At 43.9% G+C, this 15,376-nt stretch overlaps 1 protein-coding gene across 1 annotated transcript in view; it reads right to left on the reverse strand.

Annotated features, from left to right (window-relative positions):
• The window catches only part of CNGA3 (cyclic nucleotide gated channel subunit alpha 3), a 42,689-nt gene that overhangs the window by 14,176 nt on the left and 13,137 nt on the right, over window positions 1-15,376 (reverse strand). Inside the window, exons 4-5 of the mRNA XM_006137386.5 lie at window positions 5,568-5,618; window positions 1,104-1,211 (exon numbers count right to left, since the gene is read on the reverse strand). Coding sequence (XP_006137448.3) covers window positions 1,104-1,211; window positions 5,568-5,618 — 159 coding nt within the window. The remainder of the gene's footprint in view (window positions 1-1,103; window positions 1,212-5,567; window positions 5,619-15,376) is intronic.

Consider the following 15,376-nt stretch of genomic DNA (forward strand, 5'->3'; position numbering starts at 1 on the left):
TGAGTCTGAAGCAGGGGGTGCTGGAACAGGGAAGCCATGGTTCCCTGGGGCCTCATCACTTTATCAGCTGTAAGGGCAACCGATGGGAGGGAAGGGGTGGAGAGGAATGAGTAGGGGATGCGGTGTTGGGTGATGTGGTGGCACAGGGGCACGTGGAGTTGGGGAAGGGACAGCACAATAACAGGGGCTTGGGAAGAAGAGGTGGCACAAGGGTAGAACCTCAGGGGCAGGGGCAGTGAGGGGGTGGGGCCATGGTTCAGATGCCGGTCCCCACACACACACTTTTAAGGAGCTTCCACCACTCCTGGTCTGAAGTTAGACCAACATAGTATTGGGAAGATGCCAAGGACAGGACTGATGAAGTGGGTTTTACCCACAAAATCTCATGATCTAATATATTTGTTAGTTTCTAAGGGTATGTCTAGACTACACCCCTATTTCAAAAGAGGGAAGTAAATTAGACAGATTGAAATTGCAAATGAAGCCGGGATTTGAATTTCCCGTGCTTCATTTGCATAATGGCAGCCGCGCGTTCTTTCAAAAAAGGGCTTTTCAAAAGTGAAACCGCCATCTAGAAGTGGTTCTTTCGGGGGGGGGGGGGGGGGAAACCTTTTTTGAAAGTTCCTGTACTTTTTTTGTGTGGAGTACAGGATCTTTCAAAAAGGGTTGTTGTTTTTTTCAGAAGAACCGCATTTAGACGGTGGTTTCACTTTCAAAAAGCCCTTTTTCCAAAGAACGCGCGACTGTTATTATGCAAATGAAGCGCGGGAAATTCAAATCCCGGCTTCATTTGCAATTTCGATCTGTCTAATTTACATCCCTCTTTCGAAAGAGGAATGTAGTCTACACATGCCCTAAGGTGCCTCAGGACTGCTTGTTGTTTTCAAGGACAGAACTGTGTGCTTCGGAGCATATTGCCGGTTCCCGGAGCAGTTGCACAGTTTCAAAGTTGAAAATTTATTACATCTTTGACATAAGAACACCTCTGCAGCCTGGGGAAACAAAACTGTAGCAGAACCTTCCTTTGAATACTTAACTACTTCATGTAAGACTCAATGGTGCAGGAGGTGTGTTACAATCATACATTCAATAGTAATACTTACTCCTCTTTTTTTTTATCATCTTTTTTGTCGTCTTTTTTCTCCTCTTTCTTTTCCTCCTTTTTTTCTTCTTTTTTCTCCTCCTTAACCTCTTTCTTTTCTTTGTTCTTGCTGTATAACATAGTGTAACATTTATCAATGTTCCCAATTTACAGTCTAGGCTAGGCTAGAGGATGGAAGTTGAGGCAGGATAAAGAAGGCTCTGAAGTTGGGTTTTGCACCTACAGAAGAGGAAAGGACAGGGCTTCTCAACTAGACTACTCACTATTTGGGACCTGTATTACATGAACTATGCTGCAGAATTAACAACAGCGTGGTATTAAATCATGTAACCAGTTGGCTGATTTTGTGAGAGATTAACCCAAGCTTTAACAATGTTTCCTTTGTTTACAGCGGAATATTTCCCATTTGCTTGACTCTTCAGGCAGCTAAAAAAATCTGTTTCATGGCATTAGGACTTGAAATGATTTGATAGTCTCAAGATTTGCTTGGTCTTTTGACATACTTCGGCCCCAACAGCACCAACTACCTGTTTAAAGCTGTGGTGGTAGTTAAGTAAAAAGGTTTGATTCTCTTCTCACACTTGTTTTGCTCTCATGTAACTCCCATCAAAATTATCTCTGACTTACAATAGTGCAAGAGAACCATAGCCAAAGGGGGCAATTGCCCTAGGGCCTGGCAATTCAAAGGTGCCCAGGGATCCCGGCCATCACCACTACTACGGCAGTGGGGACAGACAGAGTCCCCGGCCCTTTACATTGCTGCTGGAGCACCAGGCTGGGCACTCTGTGTGGCTGTGAGGTCTGTGGGAGAGGACATGCTGCAGTCCAGGAAGCACTGAGGGCTGGCAGCCCCAGCTCCCCCCCTTCTGCCTGAGGCCTCACCCATTCCAGGGGTGCAGAGCCAGTCCCCCCACCTTGCTTGGGGGCCCATGGTGGCTGTCAGCCCTGCTGCCTAAGAACATGCCAATTGTAATGAAAGCACAGTATTTTGAGGGACAGGAGAACGGTGTGAAAATATATTCACTAATTTTAAGATAAATGCAATTGGCTTAGGAATATCCCTTATCAGCTGATAATAAACATGAGTCCTGATACTCTCTGACCACACTCCCATTGTGATGCAGCATGGCAGTGTTATTTGGAAGACCCCTGCCTTAACTTAGCTGGCATAAGTCAAAATCCTAAAACCATCCCCGTTTGCATTCTCCAAGGTGTTATTTAGAGGTTCACCAAATCAGGCTTGGGCATGCAGTGAAACTTCACTGGGGCCTATGAAAATCCACATGGCCAGGGAACACAAGTGTAGAGTGAAATAGTCTCTGTGTTAATCGATTAACTGAAAGAGCTCCTAAATTCCTACCCACATTAGGGCTACATTTACTCTGCAGAGTTTTTGTGCAAAACCGACCATTTTTGCACAAAAACTTGCGGCGTGTCCACACTACAAGCGCATTCTTGCACAAGAAAAAGTACAGTTAATTATAAAAATCGCAAAAAGACAGTGTGTACGGGTAACAGGGATTTCTTGCACAAGCAACTCCTATGGCTAAAATGGTCATCAGAGCTTTCTTGCACAAGAGAGCATCCACACTGCCATGTACGCTCTTGCACAAAAGCAAATGGCACTGTGGACGCACTCTTGTGCAAGAACTTCTGGCGCAAGAACTCTTGCGCAAAAAGTTGTTGTGCAAGAATCCTGCATTGTAGACGTAGCCTAAGATTTTGCACATCCCCTTATAACAGGATTAGCCTCTTTAGAACAGCAGAGGGTGCTAGTCACACATTTATTTTCTTTACAATTAGACTCCAGATCTTGTGTGACTGCATTTTATATGTAAATGTTGCCATTCCCACAAAGCACTATGTTGATCAGAAACACTCTTGGGTGTCACATTATTCATTTTAATAGCTAACTACTATGCTTTTGTGCATGACATGAACCCCATTCATAACCACTATCCGTATTAACGCACTGGTCCATGATACTCAAAAGCGTTTGGCTCCCAAGGACAGTTGTATAACAAGGGCACAATGTTTCTTTTTAAAAGAACTGTGCTGCTGAGTATTTATCAGCCTGATTATGCAAGGAAGATTCATTTGACATGGCTAAGCAATCAAAATTTGTCAGTGCCATTGAACCATGGAAGAGGTGTTTTGACAAAAATCAGTAGTTTACCCACTGATCAGTAGATGGCTGTTTTTATTTTACTGGGGAATGGAATTTCTCCTGACTCCATTTTCTCCATTTATTCACTGGGGGCTGGATTCATTCATCTCTTTGTTCAGACACTGCTCTATCTCCCTGCTCTACCCACAGTATCTATTGCTACAGCAACGTTAGCACAGTGCAAAAATACCCTAAAGACTTGCCACTGAGGGTGACTCAAAAGGAAGGACAAGCCCCTCCTTTCTCCTATCCTGAGAGCTAGCATAGCCCCTGCATGGCACCTGCAAATTTGAAGGCCTCATCTCTGCTGCTTCACATATGGGCACTCTGTTGCTCCTTCCATCTTCACAAACCTGGAGCTTTAACAACACCTGCAGTTTATTTCCTCTGAGGTTTTATTAAGTCACCACCATTCAAGTAATCACTTGAAAGGATATTCCGATCTATTCCCTTTGACTAAAGGAAATGGAAAGGACTTTTTGTCCCGTTTTTCCTGAGTATACAGTGAAGAGATATCCATTTGGGCTGGGAAAGACTTGCCTGCCTATACTCTTCTAATCATATAATTATAATAGTTAATAAAATGTAGTACTTACGTAATGTTTTTCATCTTTAAATTGCTCTACATATCATCTATCTATTCCTTACGCCACCCAGGTGAGATAAGTATTGTCTCAATTTGGGGAAACTATAGCACTGATAGTTAAGTGATAAGCACAAGGCACAGCATGAGTCACTGTCAGAAATAGGGTTAGAATTTGTGTCTCAGTCCTATGCCCTGAAGCTTTGTCTATGCTATGAGGTTTTTGCGGCACAGCATATGCTATTGACGGACTCGTTAGCATGAGTTGCAATGTCATTAGCATATTTTCTGCAGATGCTTTTTGCACAATGGGTTTTTGCGCAAAAAGAAGCAGTGTAGCCACTTCCGTTTTGCACGGGAGAGGCATAAGGATCTTGCGCAAAAGGGGGGTTTTGCACAAAATGGAAGCGGCTACACTGCTTCTTTTTGTGCAAAAACCCATTGTGCAAAAAGCAGTGACAGAAAATATGCTAATGACATCACGACTCCTGCTAATGAGTCCGTCATTAGCATACTCTCTGCCGCAAAAACTTGTAGTGTAGACATAGGTAAGAGTCGTAAGCCATGCTTCACACTTTTAGTTCTACTATTACTGTTCTACAGTAAAAGCCCAAAATCCTGAGCATTGTAAACATTGTTGTAGTACACAGGGCATTTATTTTTAAATCAAGCACTCATAAGAAAAAAACAGTCAATTAAAGAGAAATAAAAATTTCTCCCAAGTATGGAATTTTGAAATGGAAAGAAGTTTTCAGAGAATGATCATTTTAAATTCACAGTGTATTGCTCAACAATGACTTGTCTGCTTCTAATATGGACAATTCCTTTTGGCCCTGAGTTTTTTGTATTTGGGTTTTTACATAGGAAAGAAATGAAAAACAAGACTAGCCTCAAGGCAGGAACAAAACTACTGCTGTTTGCTGTGCCATTCCCAGAGCTAGAGGGCAAGGGTCATTATCAGCTATAGTGTGGAGTGATTTCAGGTTACTGGAGCTCTTCACATTTTCTAGAATTCTTTCTTTGAAGGAATTAAATAGCCTGAGAAATCTAAAATTGGCTATTACTTCCTTAGATTTCAAGGTCAGAAGGAAATGTTGTGATCATTTCAGTAAGACCTTATGTATGACACAGGCCATAGAATTTCATCAAGCACCGACTGAAACAAAACAACTTTTAGTTTAGCTAAACCATATCTTTGAGAAAGACATCCAATCCTGATTTAAACTGTGTATGTCCAGAACTTCTGCATACCCTATATAATATCAGCTTTTAGCCACGGAAAAGGCACAAATGACAATGTGAAGTTATTTGAATATTTGATTTGAAAGCTGTGTGTCAATAAAAAAGAACGCTGTTAAGAAAAATAATAGACAGATCTCTTGCCCATGAGTTTAAATGTCAGCAAGCCCATTAGTAATGTTGCAAAATCAGCCAGCCTGAATTTGAAGAGGTAGGGACTAGTAGTTGTTTAATCAGACACATGGAAAAGAAGGGAAGCTGGAAATAGTTCCCCTGGAAACTCAGGAATATTTCCATAACCTATAAAACTAGACCTTTCTCTACATTAATTCCATACATCAGGAAGAGGCTTAGAAAAAGATAAGCAGGAGTCTATAGCTACAATAGTCACTAACATGTTTTGAACAGGGAAGAGGGTAAGGAGCTGGTACATCAGAGGCAAGAAGGTGCTATGAAGCAAGCAGTGATGTACTTACTCTTCGTTGTTGTTGCTGTTGTTGACATTAAATCTGGCCAGGGACCAGTGACTGAAGCAAGTTAAATAGAACACAGTAAAAGAACAATATTGTACATTTTGTGCACATGTTTACCAACATGATAGACTGAGCTTCTGCTCCTACACATACTTTGAAAAGATTAGAAGGGCCAACTTTGACCGCAGCTGTAAGCCCTTTTGCATAACTATGTAGGGTACCAATTGCCCTTGATCATGTGCAGAACATACACATTTGTGACCATGTCAGAAGCACTTTAGCCTGCTCTCAGGAGTATTAATGCTTGACATCATGAGTCTCTCTATTTATAGCAGCATTCCCATTTGGCTGCTCTTATAAGTGTTTCTCAAGCCTTTCAAGTCTTCACAGAAGCAGTGCCAAGACTCCTGGAAAGACAGCAGAAATGCTTACTGTTGCTGCAAAATTAACTCTCCATAATGTCACAACAATTCTGAGCTACTATCACATGGTAACAGAAATGCAATTTGAGCTAGGGAAATGGGATATCTCAGTATCTGGCTAGCTAAAGAAATAACATTGCTGGCACATGACCAGTTTTGTTTACTCTAATGACTTTGAATCTGAAACACTAATGGGCTCCCAATACAGAAATCAGAAAATCTCTTGGCTGTTGGCTTGAGTGATTAGACTATAGTAGCGTGACTAATCTAACAAAATATATTAGGCATGCAAAGAAATACACTGCTTCCAAGCTTAAATTATTAAGAAGCTATTTCAGTAAGGACGGGACTGCATTGATCTGTTGCAAACCTGTGTTCACTATAATATAAATTACCAGCTGTAAATTCAAACCAAATTCTTACCCATCTCAGACTATGCCACATGTGAGCCTGAGCTTCAAAGTAATGAGCCTGCCAAAAAGTTAAGTTCCATCCCTGTGTTTTGACAAACCACAATGTTTTCTTTAGCCAACTCTATGGGGCTAATTTAAGCCTGTAAAGCCTGGTCTATACTGCAGAGTTAAGTTGATGCAAAGCAGCTTATGTTGACTTAATTATTTAAATTTCTACACTAAAATTTCATTCCAGGGATGTAACTACCCCACTGCAGCAACTTAATAACTCCACCTGCATAAGAGGCAGAGCCAATGTTGGTGTGGTTAGCTCAATGCAGTGTCAGTGTAAACCAGTGGTTCTCAACTAGTGATACCAGTTATCTTAGAGGTACACAAAGGTTTTCCAGAGGGTACATCAACTTATCTAGATATTTGCCTAGTTTTACAATAGATTCCATAAAAAAATACTAGCAAAGATGGCATGGACTAACATTTCATATGGTCAATGTCTCTGTGTACTATAAACTGAAATGTAAGTACAATATTTATATTCCAATTGCTTTATTTTATAATTATATGGTAAAAGTGAGAAACTAAAGAATTTTTCAATAGCAGTGTGCTGTGACACTTGTATTTTTGTAAGAAGGTAGTTTTTAAGTGAGGTGAAATGCAAGATAAATCAGACTCCTGAAATGGGTACAGTAGTCTGAAAATGCTGAGAGCCCCAAGTGTAGATGCTGTATTGCTTACCTCGATTGTTACAACTTTCAGAAAACCTCCCTGAATGCCTCACACTATCAGGACAATCTGTGCAAGTACTCCTAGTGAGGATGCAGACTGTCAGCACAAGCAGTAAAATATAACATGCACATAAGCAATATAATTACTGCCGTGGCTGTATGCAGATATAATTTATGTTGACTTAATTTTGTAGCGTGGATATGCATTAAGTCACGTATTACATTCACTTGCAAAATGTAAGCCTGGAAACACATCAAGGGCTCACCTGAAGGCATTAGTTCATTTATTTAAAAAAAAGATTCAGACAAGACTAACCCTGCTTGTGACACAGACGTGTGAACACCTTTTAATGATCCATCTTTAACATTTTCTGATTTCTGGAGCAGAAGCCTATCAGTGATGTGTGAATGAGTATGATTAAGTGTTACTGAATGTTGCACAAATACTTGTAGTGGAGTTTCCAAGTGCTCGATGCTAAGATCCAGATTCTAAATGTCTTTGCTTGGGAAACTGCTTTCATACCCAACATACAGCAGCAGAGTGAAAGCTCTTTTCAGTCCAAGCAGTAGGGATTAAAGTCCAGGTTAAGGGACTGTTCTGGGTTCTGGCATAAGCAATGTAAGCTAAAATCCCACTCCTGAAACTGTCCAATACACTTTAGAAGAAGAAATCATCTTAAAGGAAAAAGTGTTCATTATTATCAGGCTCACACCACTGGTATATTCAAGGCTTGAATAGGATTGCATGGATTGTCTAAGTGTTTACGCTACAACCAGCTTCTCACTGCAGAGTGGGAAAAAGTGAGAAAACCGGGGGCATACCAGTAGTTCAGGGGGACAAAGCATTTATTTTCTCCATTCAGGAACTGGGTTTGCTACTCTTACCTGATGAACAAACAGAGAAATAGCATTGCTAAACTGTGGTCGTACATTCCAGAGAAGAGCAACAAGAATGATTAAAGGTCTAGAGAACATGACCTATGAAGGAAGGCTGAAAGAACTGGGTTTGTTTAGTTTAGAAAAGAGAAGACTGAGAGGGGACATGATAGCAGTTTTCAGGTATCTAAAAGCGTGTCATAAGGAGAAGGGAGAAAACTTGTTCATCTTGGCCTCTGAGCATAGAACAAGAAGCAATGGGCTTAAACTGCAGCAAGGGAGGTTTAGGTTGGACATTAGGAAAAAGTTCCTACCTGTCAGGATAGTTAAACACTGGAATAAATTGCCCAGGGAAGTTGTGGAATCCCCATCTCTGGAGATATTTAAGAGTAGGTCAGATAAATGTCTATCAGGGATGGTCTAGATAGTATTTGGTCCTGCCATTGGGACAGGGGACTGGACCTCTCGAGGTCCCTTCCAGTCCTAGTATTCTATGATTCTATGATTTGCTAGCAAGCACAATGATGGCCAACAAAAAAAAGCAGGAATGCATTACTTGTACCAGAAGTGTCAACATCACCTGCATTTTGCACCCCTATGTAAGAATTTCTTATGTTATATCAGCTTCTGGGAAACTGCATTATTTATCTAAGTGCTTCTACAAGCTACCTGCAACTGAGGAACTGTGCCTCCATCTGTGAGGCTAAAGACCACAGAGTTGCAATTTCAAACTGCACCATGCCTTCCTCCACTGCTTATCCAGGGAGATCTGCCAAAGCAATGATTACCTTCAGCTAATTATGCACAAGAATCTTGGCATAATAATCCCTAGAGAAATTAAATGTATTAAGCAACTCTAGCTCATTTCAGTCCCATTGGTCACTAAGCTCTATTCTATTGAAACTCATTTAATTTGATAGGCTGACTTTGGGAAAGAGAGAGTTACTCACCTTGTGCAGTAACGAGGGTTTTTCAACATGTGTGTCCCTGTGGGTGCTCCACTCTAGGTGCTGCTGCATCCTCACACCGGTGATCGGAGATCTTTTCTAACAGTGCCCTGCCGTGCTGCACATGCGCAGTAGTGTTTCCTCGTGCCGTTAGTGTCTGTTAGTTGCACACGCAGTGTGGTGTCTCTGTTCCTTCTCTCCCTTGAACGTGCACCAAAGAGGCTCAAAAGAAGAGGAGAAGGGAGGGTTGTGGAGCACCCACTGGGACACACATCTCAAAGAACTCCCATTATTGCACAGGGTGAATAACTCTCTTTTCTTCAAGTGATGTCCACATGGGTGTACCCTCAAGGTGTCTGAAGAGCAGTGTCCATCTCGTGGAGGTGGGTTTTGGAGCCATGTCCCGGAGACAGTGGAGATGACAGCATGACCCACTAATGTTGCTGGGACTAGGCCGGATGTCAGAGCATAGTGTCTGGTGAAGGTGTGTTCATAGGACTAGGTTGCTGCTCTACAGATATCCTCAAGTGGGACATTGTTGAGGAAGTCTGTGGTCGATGTCACTGCTTGGGTAGAGTGGCCATGATAACAGGTGGCAGTTGCTTGTTATGGATGGCGTAACAAGTAGGAATGCAAGAAGAGATCCATTTTGATATTCACTGCCAGGAGACAGCCCATCCTTTCGAGCATTTGGCAAAGGAGATTAAAAGTCTTGTGGATTTTCTTGGACTTGGTCCTGTTAAGGTAAAAAGTGATCGCTCATCACATGATGTCGGAGGGTATATAACACTGCTTGGACTTCACCGTTGTGTGTCTTTGGACAGAATGCAGGTAAATGGATTGGTTCATTAATATGGAAGGGTGAGGGGGCTTTCAGGAGGAATTTTGGTTTAAGTCTGAGTGTGACCTTGTCATTACTGAAAATTGCATCAAAGCTGCTATCTCACCTACACGTCTGCTGGAAGTGATGGCTACAAGAAAGGCTACTTTCATGGACAGATGAAACATGTGGCAAGTGGTTCAAAGGGCAGTTTTGTGAGACTCTTAAGGACATGGCTGAGATCCCACAAAGGGATAGGTGGTCTTACTATGGGGAACTTGTTTTGTAGGCCTGCTAAGAAATGTTTAGTCATGAGGTGCGAAAAAAGAGAATCCTCATCCATTGGTTTATGAACTGTAGAAACCATTTCATATTTAGCTAGAAGGCATTCTGTATAACAAAAGCCATTTCAGTTTCTTGTGTCTGCACGTATACAGGCAGTCCCTGAGTTACGCGGATCCGACTTATGTCGGATCCGCAGTTACGAACGGGGTTTTTCTCGCCCCGGAGGACGGGAGCGGCGGGACGCCCAGATGCGCCGCGGTCCCACCGCCCGCGTCCTATGGAGCGAGAAAAGCTGCTCCGCGTCTCCCTGGTCTGCTGGGGGGGGAAGCCCCCCCCCAGCAGACCAGGGAGACAGGGAACAAAGCCGCGGAGTACGCGGGCAGTGGGACAGCCCAGACGTGCCGCAGCTGGGCTGTCCCGCTGCCCGCGTGCTCCGCATCTTTGCTCCGCGTCTCCCTGGTCTGCTGGGGGGGAGGGGGCACAGCTAGTGCGCCCCCCCCCCCAGCAGACCAGGCTTTTCTCCGGATGCCTGTGGTAGAGCAGCTGGGGAGCTGCCGGTTGGTCCCGCAGCACTGCTCTGGGCACTACTGGACCAACCCGGCAGCACCCCAGCTGCTCTGCCCCGGGCGTCCTGATTCAGCCACTGCTGGTCAGTTTCAGCAGCGGCTGAATCAGGACGCCTGGGGCAGAGCAGGTTGGGTGCTGCTGGGTTGGTCCAGTAGCACCGAGGAGCGGCACTACTGGAGCAACCCAGCAGCACCCCAGCTGCTCTGCCCCAGGCGTCCCCAAGTCAGCCACTGCTGAAACTGACCAGCGCTGACTACAGGAAGCCCGAGGCAGAGTTTCTCTGCCCCGGGCTTCCTGGAATTAGCTGCTGGTCAGTTTCAGCAGCGGCTGAATCTGGACCCCAGTTCCGACTTACATACAGATTCAACTTAAGAACAAACCTACAGTCCCTATCTTGTACGTAACCCGGGGACTGCCTGTACTAGAGGGAGTGAACTGGCCTTCACCGAGGTGGGGAGAGGCCAGAAGGATGCGCTGTTGGAATGTGTTAATGAACTATTTTGAGCTGAAGCTCGAACTCCCTCTAAACCTGTTTCTTTCTTTGCTGATAATAATTCCTCTTTGAAGTTCACTTTGATTTCTTGCCCTGATGTCAGACTTGTTTGGTTAAGGGTATACAATTAATCCTAGTATTTTATTAGCCAGCCTTACTGGGCCCGGCTTTGCTAGGACCACATTTAGCTCATGCTGTGCTTTATTAATTAATAAAGCTGTTTGTTAGCTGCCTAAACAGAGAGGAGCATTTTTTTGCTTCAACAAAACACTGCAATTGCCTGTGAGTTGACTTTTATTGAACTAAAAGAGAGACCTGACTGCCACCATTTCAAGGAGGTAATCCAGTATGATTGGTAGGAGAGTGCTGGGAGGTGGGATATTATGTTTTCCCCGTATCCATGTAGAGAATCTCTTCTATTTGTAAGTATAGGTTTTCCCAGAAGAATCTCATCAACTATTGATTAATATTTGTTTTACCTTGTCAGAGCAGGACATTTCGGCATCATGGATCCATGAGGGAGCCAGGCTTTGAGGTTAACTGTGACCAGATCTGGATGGAGAGTCCTGCTGTGATGCTGGGATAGAAGATCGTGATGTGGTGGGAACGCATAGGGAGCGGAGATCACCAGTCATTGGAATATGGAAACCAGGTCTGCCTGGGCCACAATAGTGCTACTAGTATGACCCATGCTTGCTCCTATCTGATTTTCATGATTACTCAATGTATCCAGGGTAACGCTGGAAATGCATACAGAAGTGGGGCTTCCCATTTGAGGAGAAATGCATCTCTTAGAGATCCCTTTCCCAGGGCTGCCCTGGAGCAAAACTGGTAACATTTGCAGTTGGATCAGGTCACTAAAAAGTTGATATCGGGTTGACCCTACTTAGAGAACACTTCCTGGAGGGCTGTTATGTCCAGTACCCACTTGTGTTGGTCTGAGAACAGGCAGCTGAGATTACGGTAACATTGAGAACTTCTGGTAGGTAGGTTACTATGGGGTAATTCAGTGCCATATGCACGAATTCCAAAGTTTCATTGCCTCGGTGCAGAGGGAGTTGGACCGTGCTCCTCCCTGGTGGTTGATGTAGTACATGCAAGATGTATTGTCTGTTAGGATGCAGATCACCTTCTTCTTGATGAGTGGGAGAAAATGAAGGCATGCGTAGCATACTGCTCTTAACTCCACGAGTTCAATATGGAGTGTGCTTTCTTGGTAAGACCATTTGCCCTGAACAGCATGGGACTCCAAGTGTGCTCCCCAGCCCACACAGGAAGTGTCTGTAGTTATGGTAATCTTCAGGGATATTTCTTGAAATGGGATGTCCTCTCGCATAGGCTATGTCTAGACTGCAAGCCTCTTTCGAAAGAGGCTCTTTCGAAAGATACTTTCGAAAGAGCCTCTTTCGAAAGAGAGCGTCTAGACTGCACGTTGAACTTTCGAAAAAGCGGCTTGCTTTTTCGAAAGAAAGCATCCAGTGAGTCTGGATGCTCTCTTTCGAAGAAGCCCTATTTACATTGAAGAATGCCTTCTTTCGAAAGAGGAACTTTCGAAAGAAGGCGTTCTTCCTCGTGAAATGAGGTTTGCCGCCATCGAAAGAAAAGCCGCGTTCTTTCGATTTAATTTCGAAAGAACGCGGCTTGAGTCTGGACGCAGGGGAAGTTTTTTCGAAAAAAGGCTACTTTTTTCGAAAAAACCCCTGAGTCTGGACACAGCCCTCGTGTGCAGCTATGTCCACCAATGTAGGGAAGATAAGATGTGGTGCAGTATATTGACTATTTTGTGAAGGGAGTCGCTGGAGGGGATGTAAATCGTAGCCAGCCATGTTTGGAGGTACCTCGTATAGAGTCTGGCTAGTCTCAGCACATATATTGTGGCCGCCATATGACCAAGTATTTAGAGACAGGTGCGTACTGTCATAAGAGGTGAAACTTGTGCAGTGTTTATGAAGGCAGTGAGTAAATCAAACCTGTGTTTGGGTAGTGTTGCTTTGGCTATGATGGAGTCTTGTCAAGCTCCTATGAACTTAAGAGTCTGTGTGGGCTGCAATGTGGATTTTGATAATTGATATGGAATTCAAGGCTGAGTAGTAGAATGTATCCTGGGTATCTTGATAGGATGTGTCTTTGATAAGGCAGTCATCTAAATAGGGAAAAATTATCTTTCCTATGTGGTGGAGGTATGCCACTACTACAGCCAGGGTTTTTGAGAAGACTCTCAGTGCCGTTGATAAACCAAATGGAAGAACTCAGTATTGGTAATAGTTGGTTCCTACAGTAAAACGTAGGAAATGTCCATGTGCTGGATGAATAGTTATATAAAAATTAGCATCTTGGAGGTCAAGGGCTGAGACTCTATCTCCACTGTCTAATGCCAATATGATGGTTGCTAACGTGACCATCTTGAACCTTCAGTTCATTTCGTATTCGTTGAGTTTTCTGAGATCAGGTATGGGTCTCCACCCCCCATCTTCTTTTGCGTGAGGAAGTATTTTGAGTAAAACCCTCATCCATGATAAGCCAAAGGGACTAGTTCTATGGCCCCGATTTGTAGCTGATGTTGAACCTCTAGTTGTAGCAGGTTTTTGTGAGAAGGGCCCCTGAAGAGGATTAGGGAGGGAGTGTGGGTAGGGGGAATAGATGTGAAAGGTATAGATTAGCCCAAACTGATTATCTCTAGCACTCACCGGTCGGGTGTTATATCCGTCCATCGTTGGAAAAAGAACCGTAGCTGGTGGACAAACTGAAGGTTGGACAGCGTAGAAGGTGGCATAGAGGGGATGTTGCTTGCGCTCTCCAAACCTTCAAATTTGCTGTTTGGACATGGATGGTTGGTTTGTGCTGGATTGATGTTGATGCTGTATGTGCACTTTTGTTGTCTGTATCTTTGTTTAAAATGGTAGGGTCTGTGAGACTGCCTATATGACTCCTGTGGCCTTGAGTGGGAATTGTATCTCGAACACTTATTGGGCAGTGTGCACATCCCTAATGTTCTAAGGGTAGTGTGTGAATCTTTCATAGAGTGTAACACCTAATTGGTTTTACTGGCAAATAAGTGGGACTTATCTAATGGAAGGTCCTCTGCTTTGAGCTGCAGCTCCTTCGGTATACCCAAGGCTTGGAGCTATGAGGTTCTGCACATAACAATTGCCGTAGCAGTGCTGCTTGAAGTGCTGTGCGGGCAATAGTGTGACCCTCATGCATTATGGCTTGAAGATAAGGATGCTTTTGTTCTGGGAGAAACTGGATGAGGTCTTGCAGTTTTGAATAACTGGTATGGTCATAGTCAGCCAGGAGTGACGAATAATTGGCTGTGTGTAGTTGTTAAATGGTTGAAAAGTAAACTTTTCTGCTCAGTATATCAAACTGGTAATGGTCTTTGTCCTGGGGGATAGGCCAGAACTGGGGATACTTGGTTCTGTGATGTACAGCGTCTATCACCAAGGAGTTTGGGGACAGACGCAAAAAAAAGAAAGTCCATACCCTTCGCGGGGACAAAATATTTTCTATCAGCACTCTTGTTTGTGGGCATAATTGAGGTGCGTGTCTGCCAAATAGTGTCAGCTGGGTTGAGAGAGCTCTACCTATGGATGAAGCCAATCTTAGAGGATGTAGGAGGTTGCTGAAAATGAAGAAGCCTGCGTTGCTTCTCTTGTCCTTCTTGGAGGCCTATCACCTGTGCATTGGTCACTCGATTGAATAACTCCTGAAACTGCTTTAGGTCATCTGTAGGAATTGGGGTCAAAGGGTTGATTGTGGTACATGGGTGGACCTGGATGCACATGATTCCCAGGGAGGGCGTCTCTGTGTCGGTGACGAGAACTTGCTTTGTGGTCCTATTTCTGACTTAGTAAGTGATATTGACAGTGCCAGTGAACCAAGGAAATATATTGAATGGGCTAATGATGCCAGTGAATGCATTGTCAACTGGACATCCATCTGAGTATGTTCAGTCTTGGTGAACCCTTGTGTGGTGCCAGCTTGGTAGGTGCTGCTGATGGTGTTGTCGGTACCGGAGGCAGCGTCAGTATTGGTGTCCTTGGAGGTGACGTTTCAGCACAGGTAGGCTTCAACACCATCTTCGGTGCTGGTTTTGGTGTGGTCTTAGATGCCGTGTCAGGCAACGGTGCCATCAGTGCAGATGTTGAGGCCAGTGCCAAGGACTTGTGCCTGGGTCTGGAATGTGCACGTTTGTGTGGTGTGCTATGTTTCATCAGCATGGTGCTGGAGGTGCTGGGCTTATCAGCAATGCTAGCACAAGAGGATC

This window comes from Pelodiscus sinensis, chromosome 1 (assembly GCF_052426305.1).
Source record: "Pelodiscus sinensis isolate ZL-2025 chromosome 1, ASM5242630v1, whole genome shotgun sequence".
In the NCBI taxonomy this organism is placed as follows: domain Eukaryota; kingdom Metazoa; phylum Chordata; order Testudines; family Trionychidae; genus Pelodiscus; species Pelodiscus sinensis.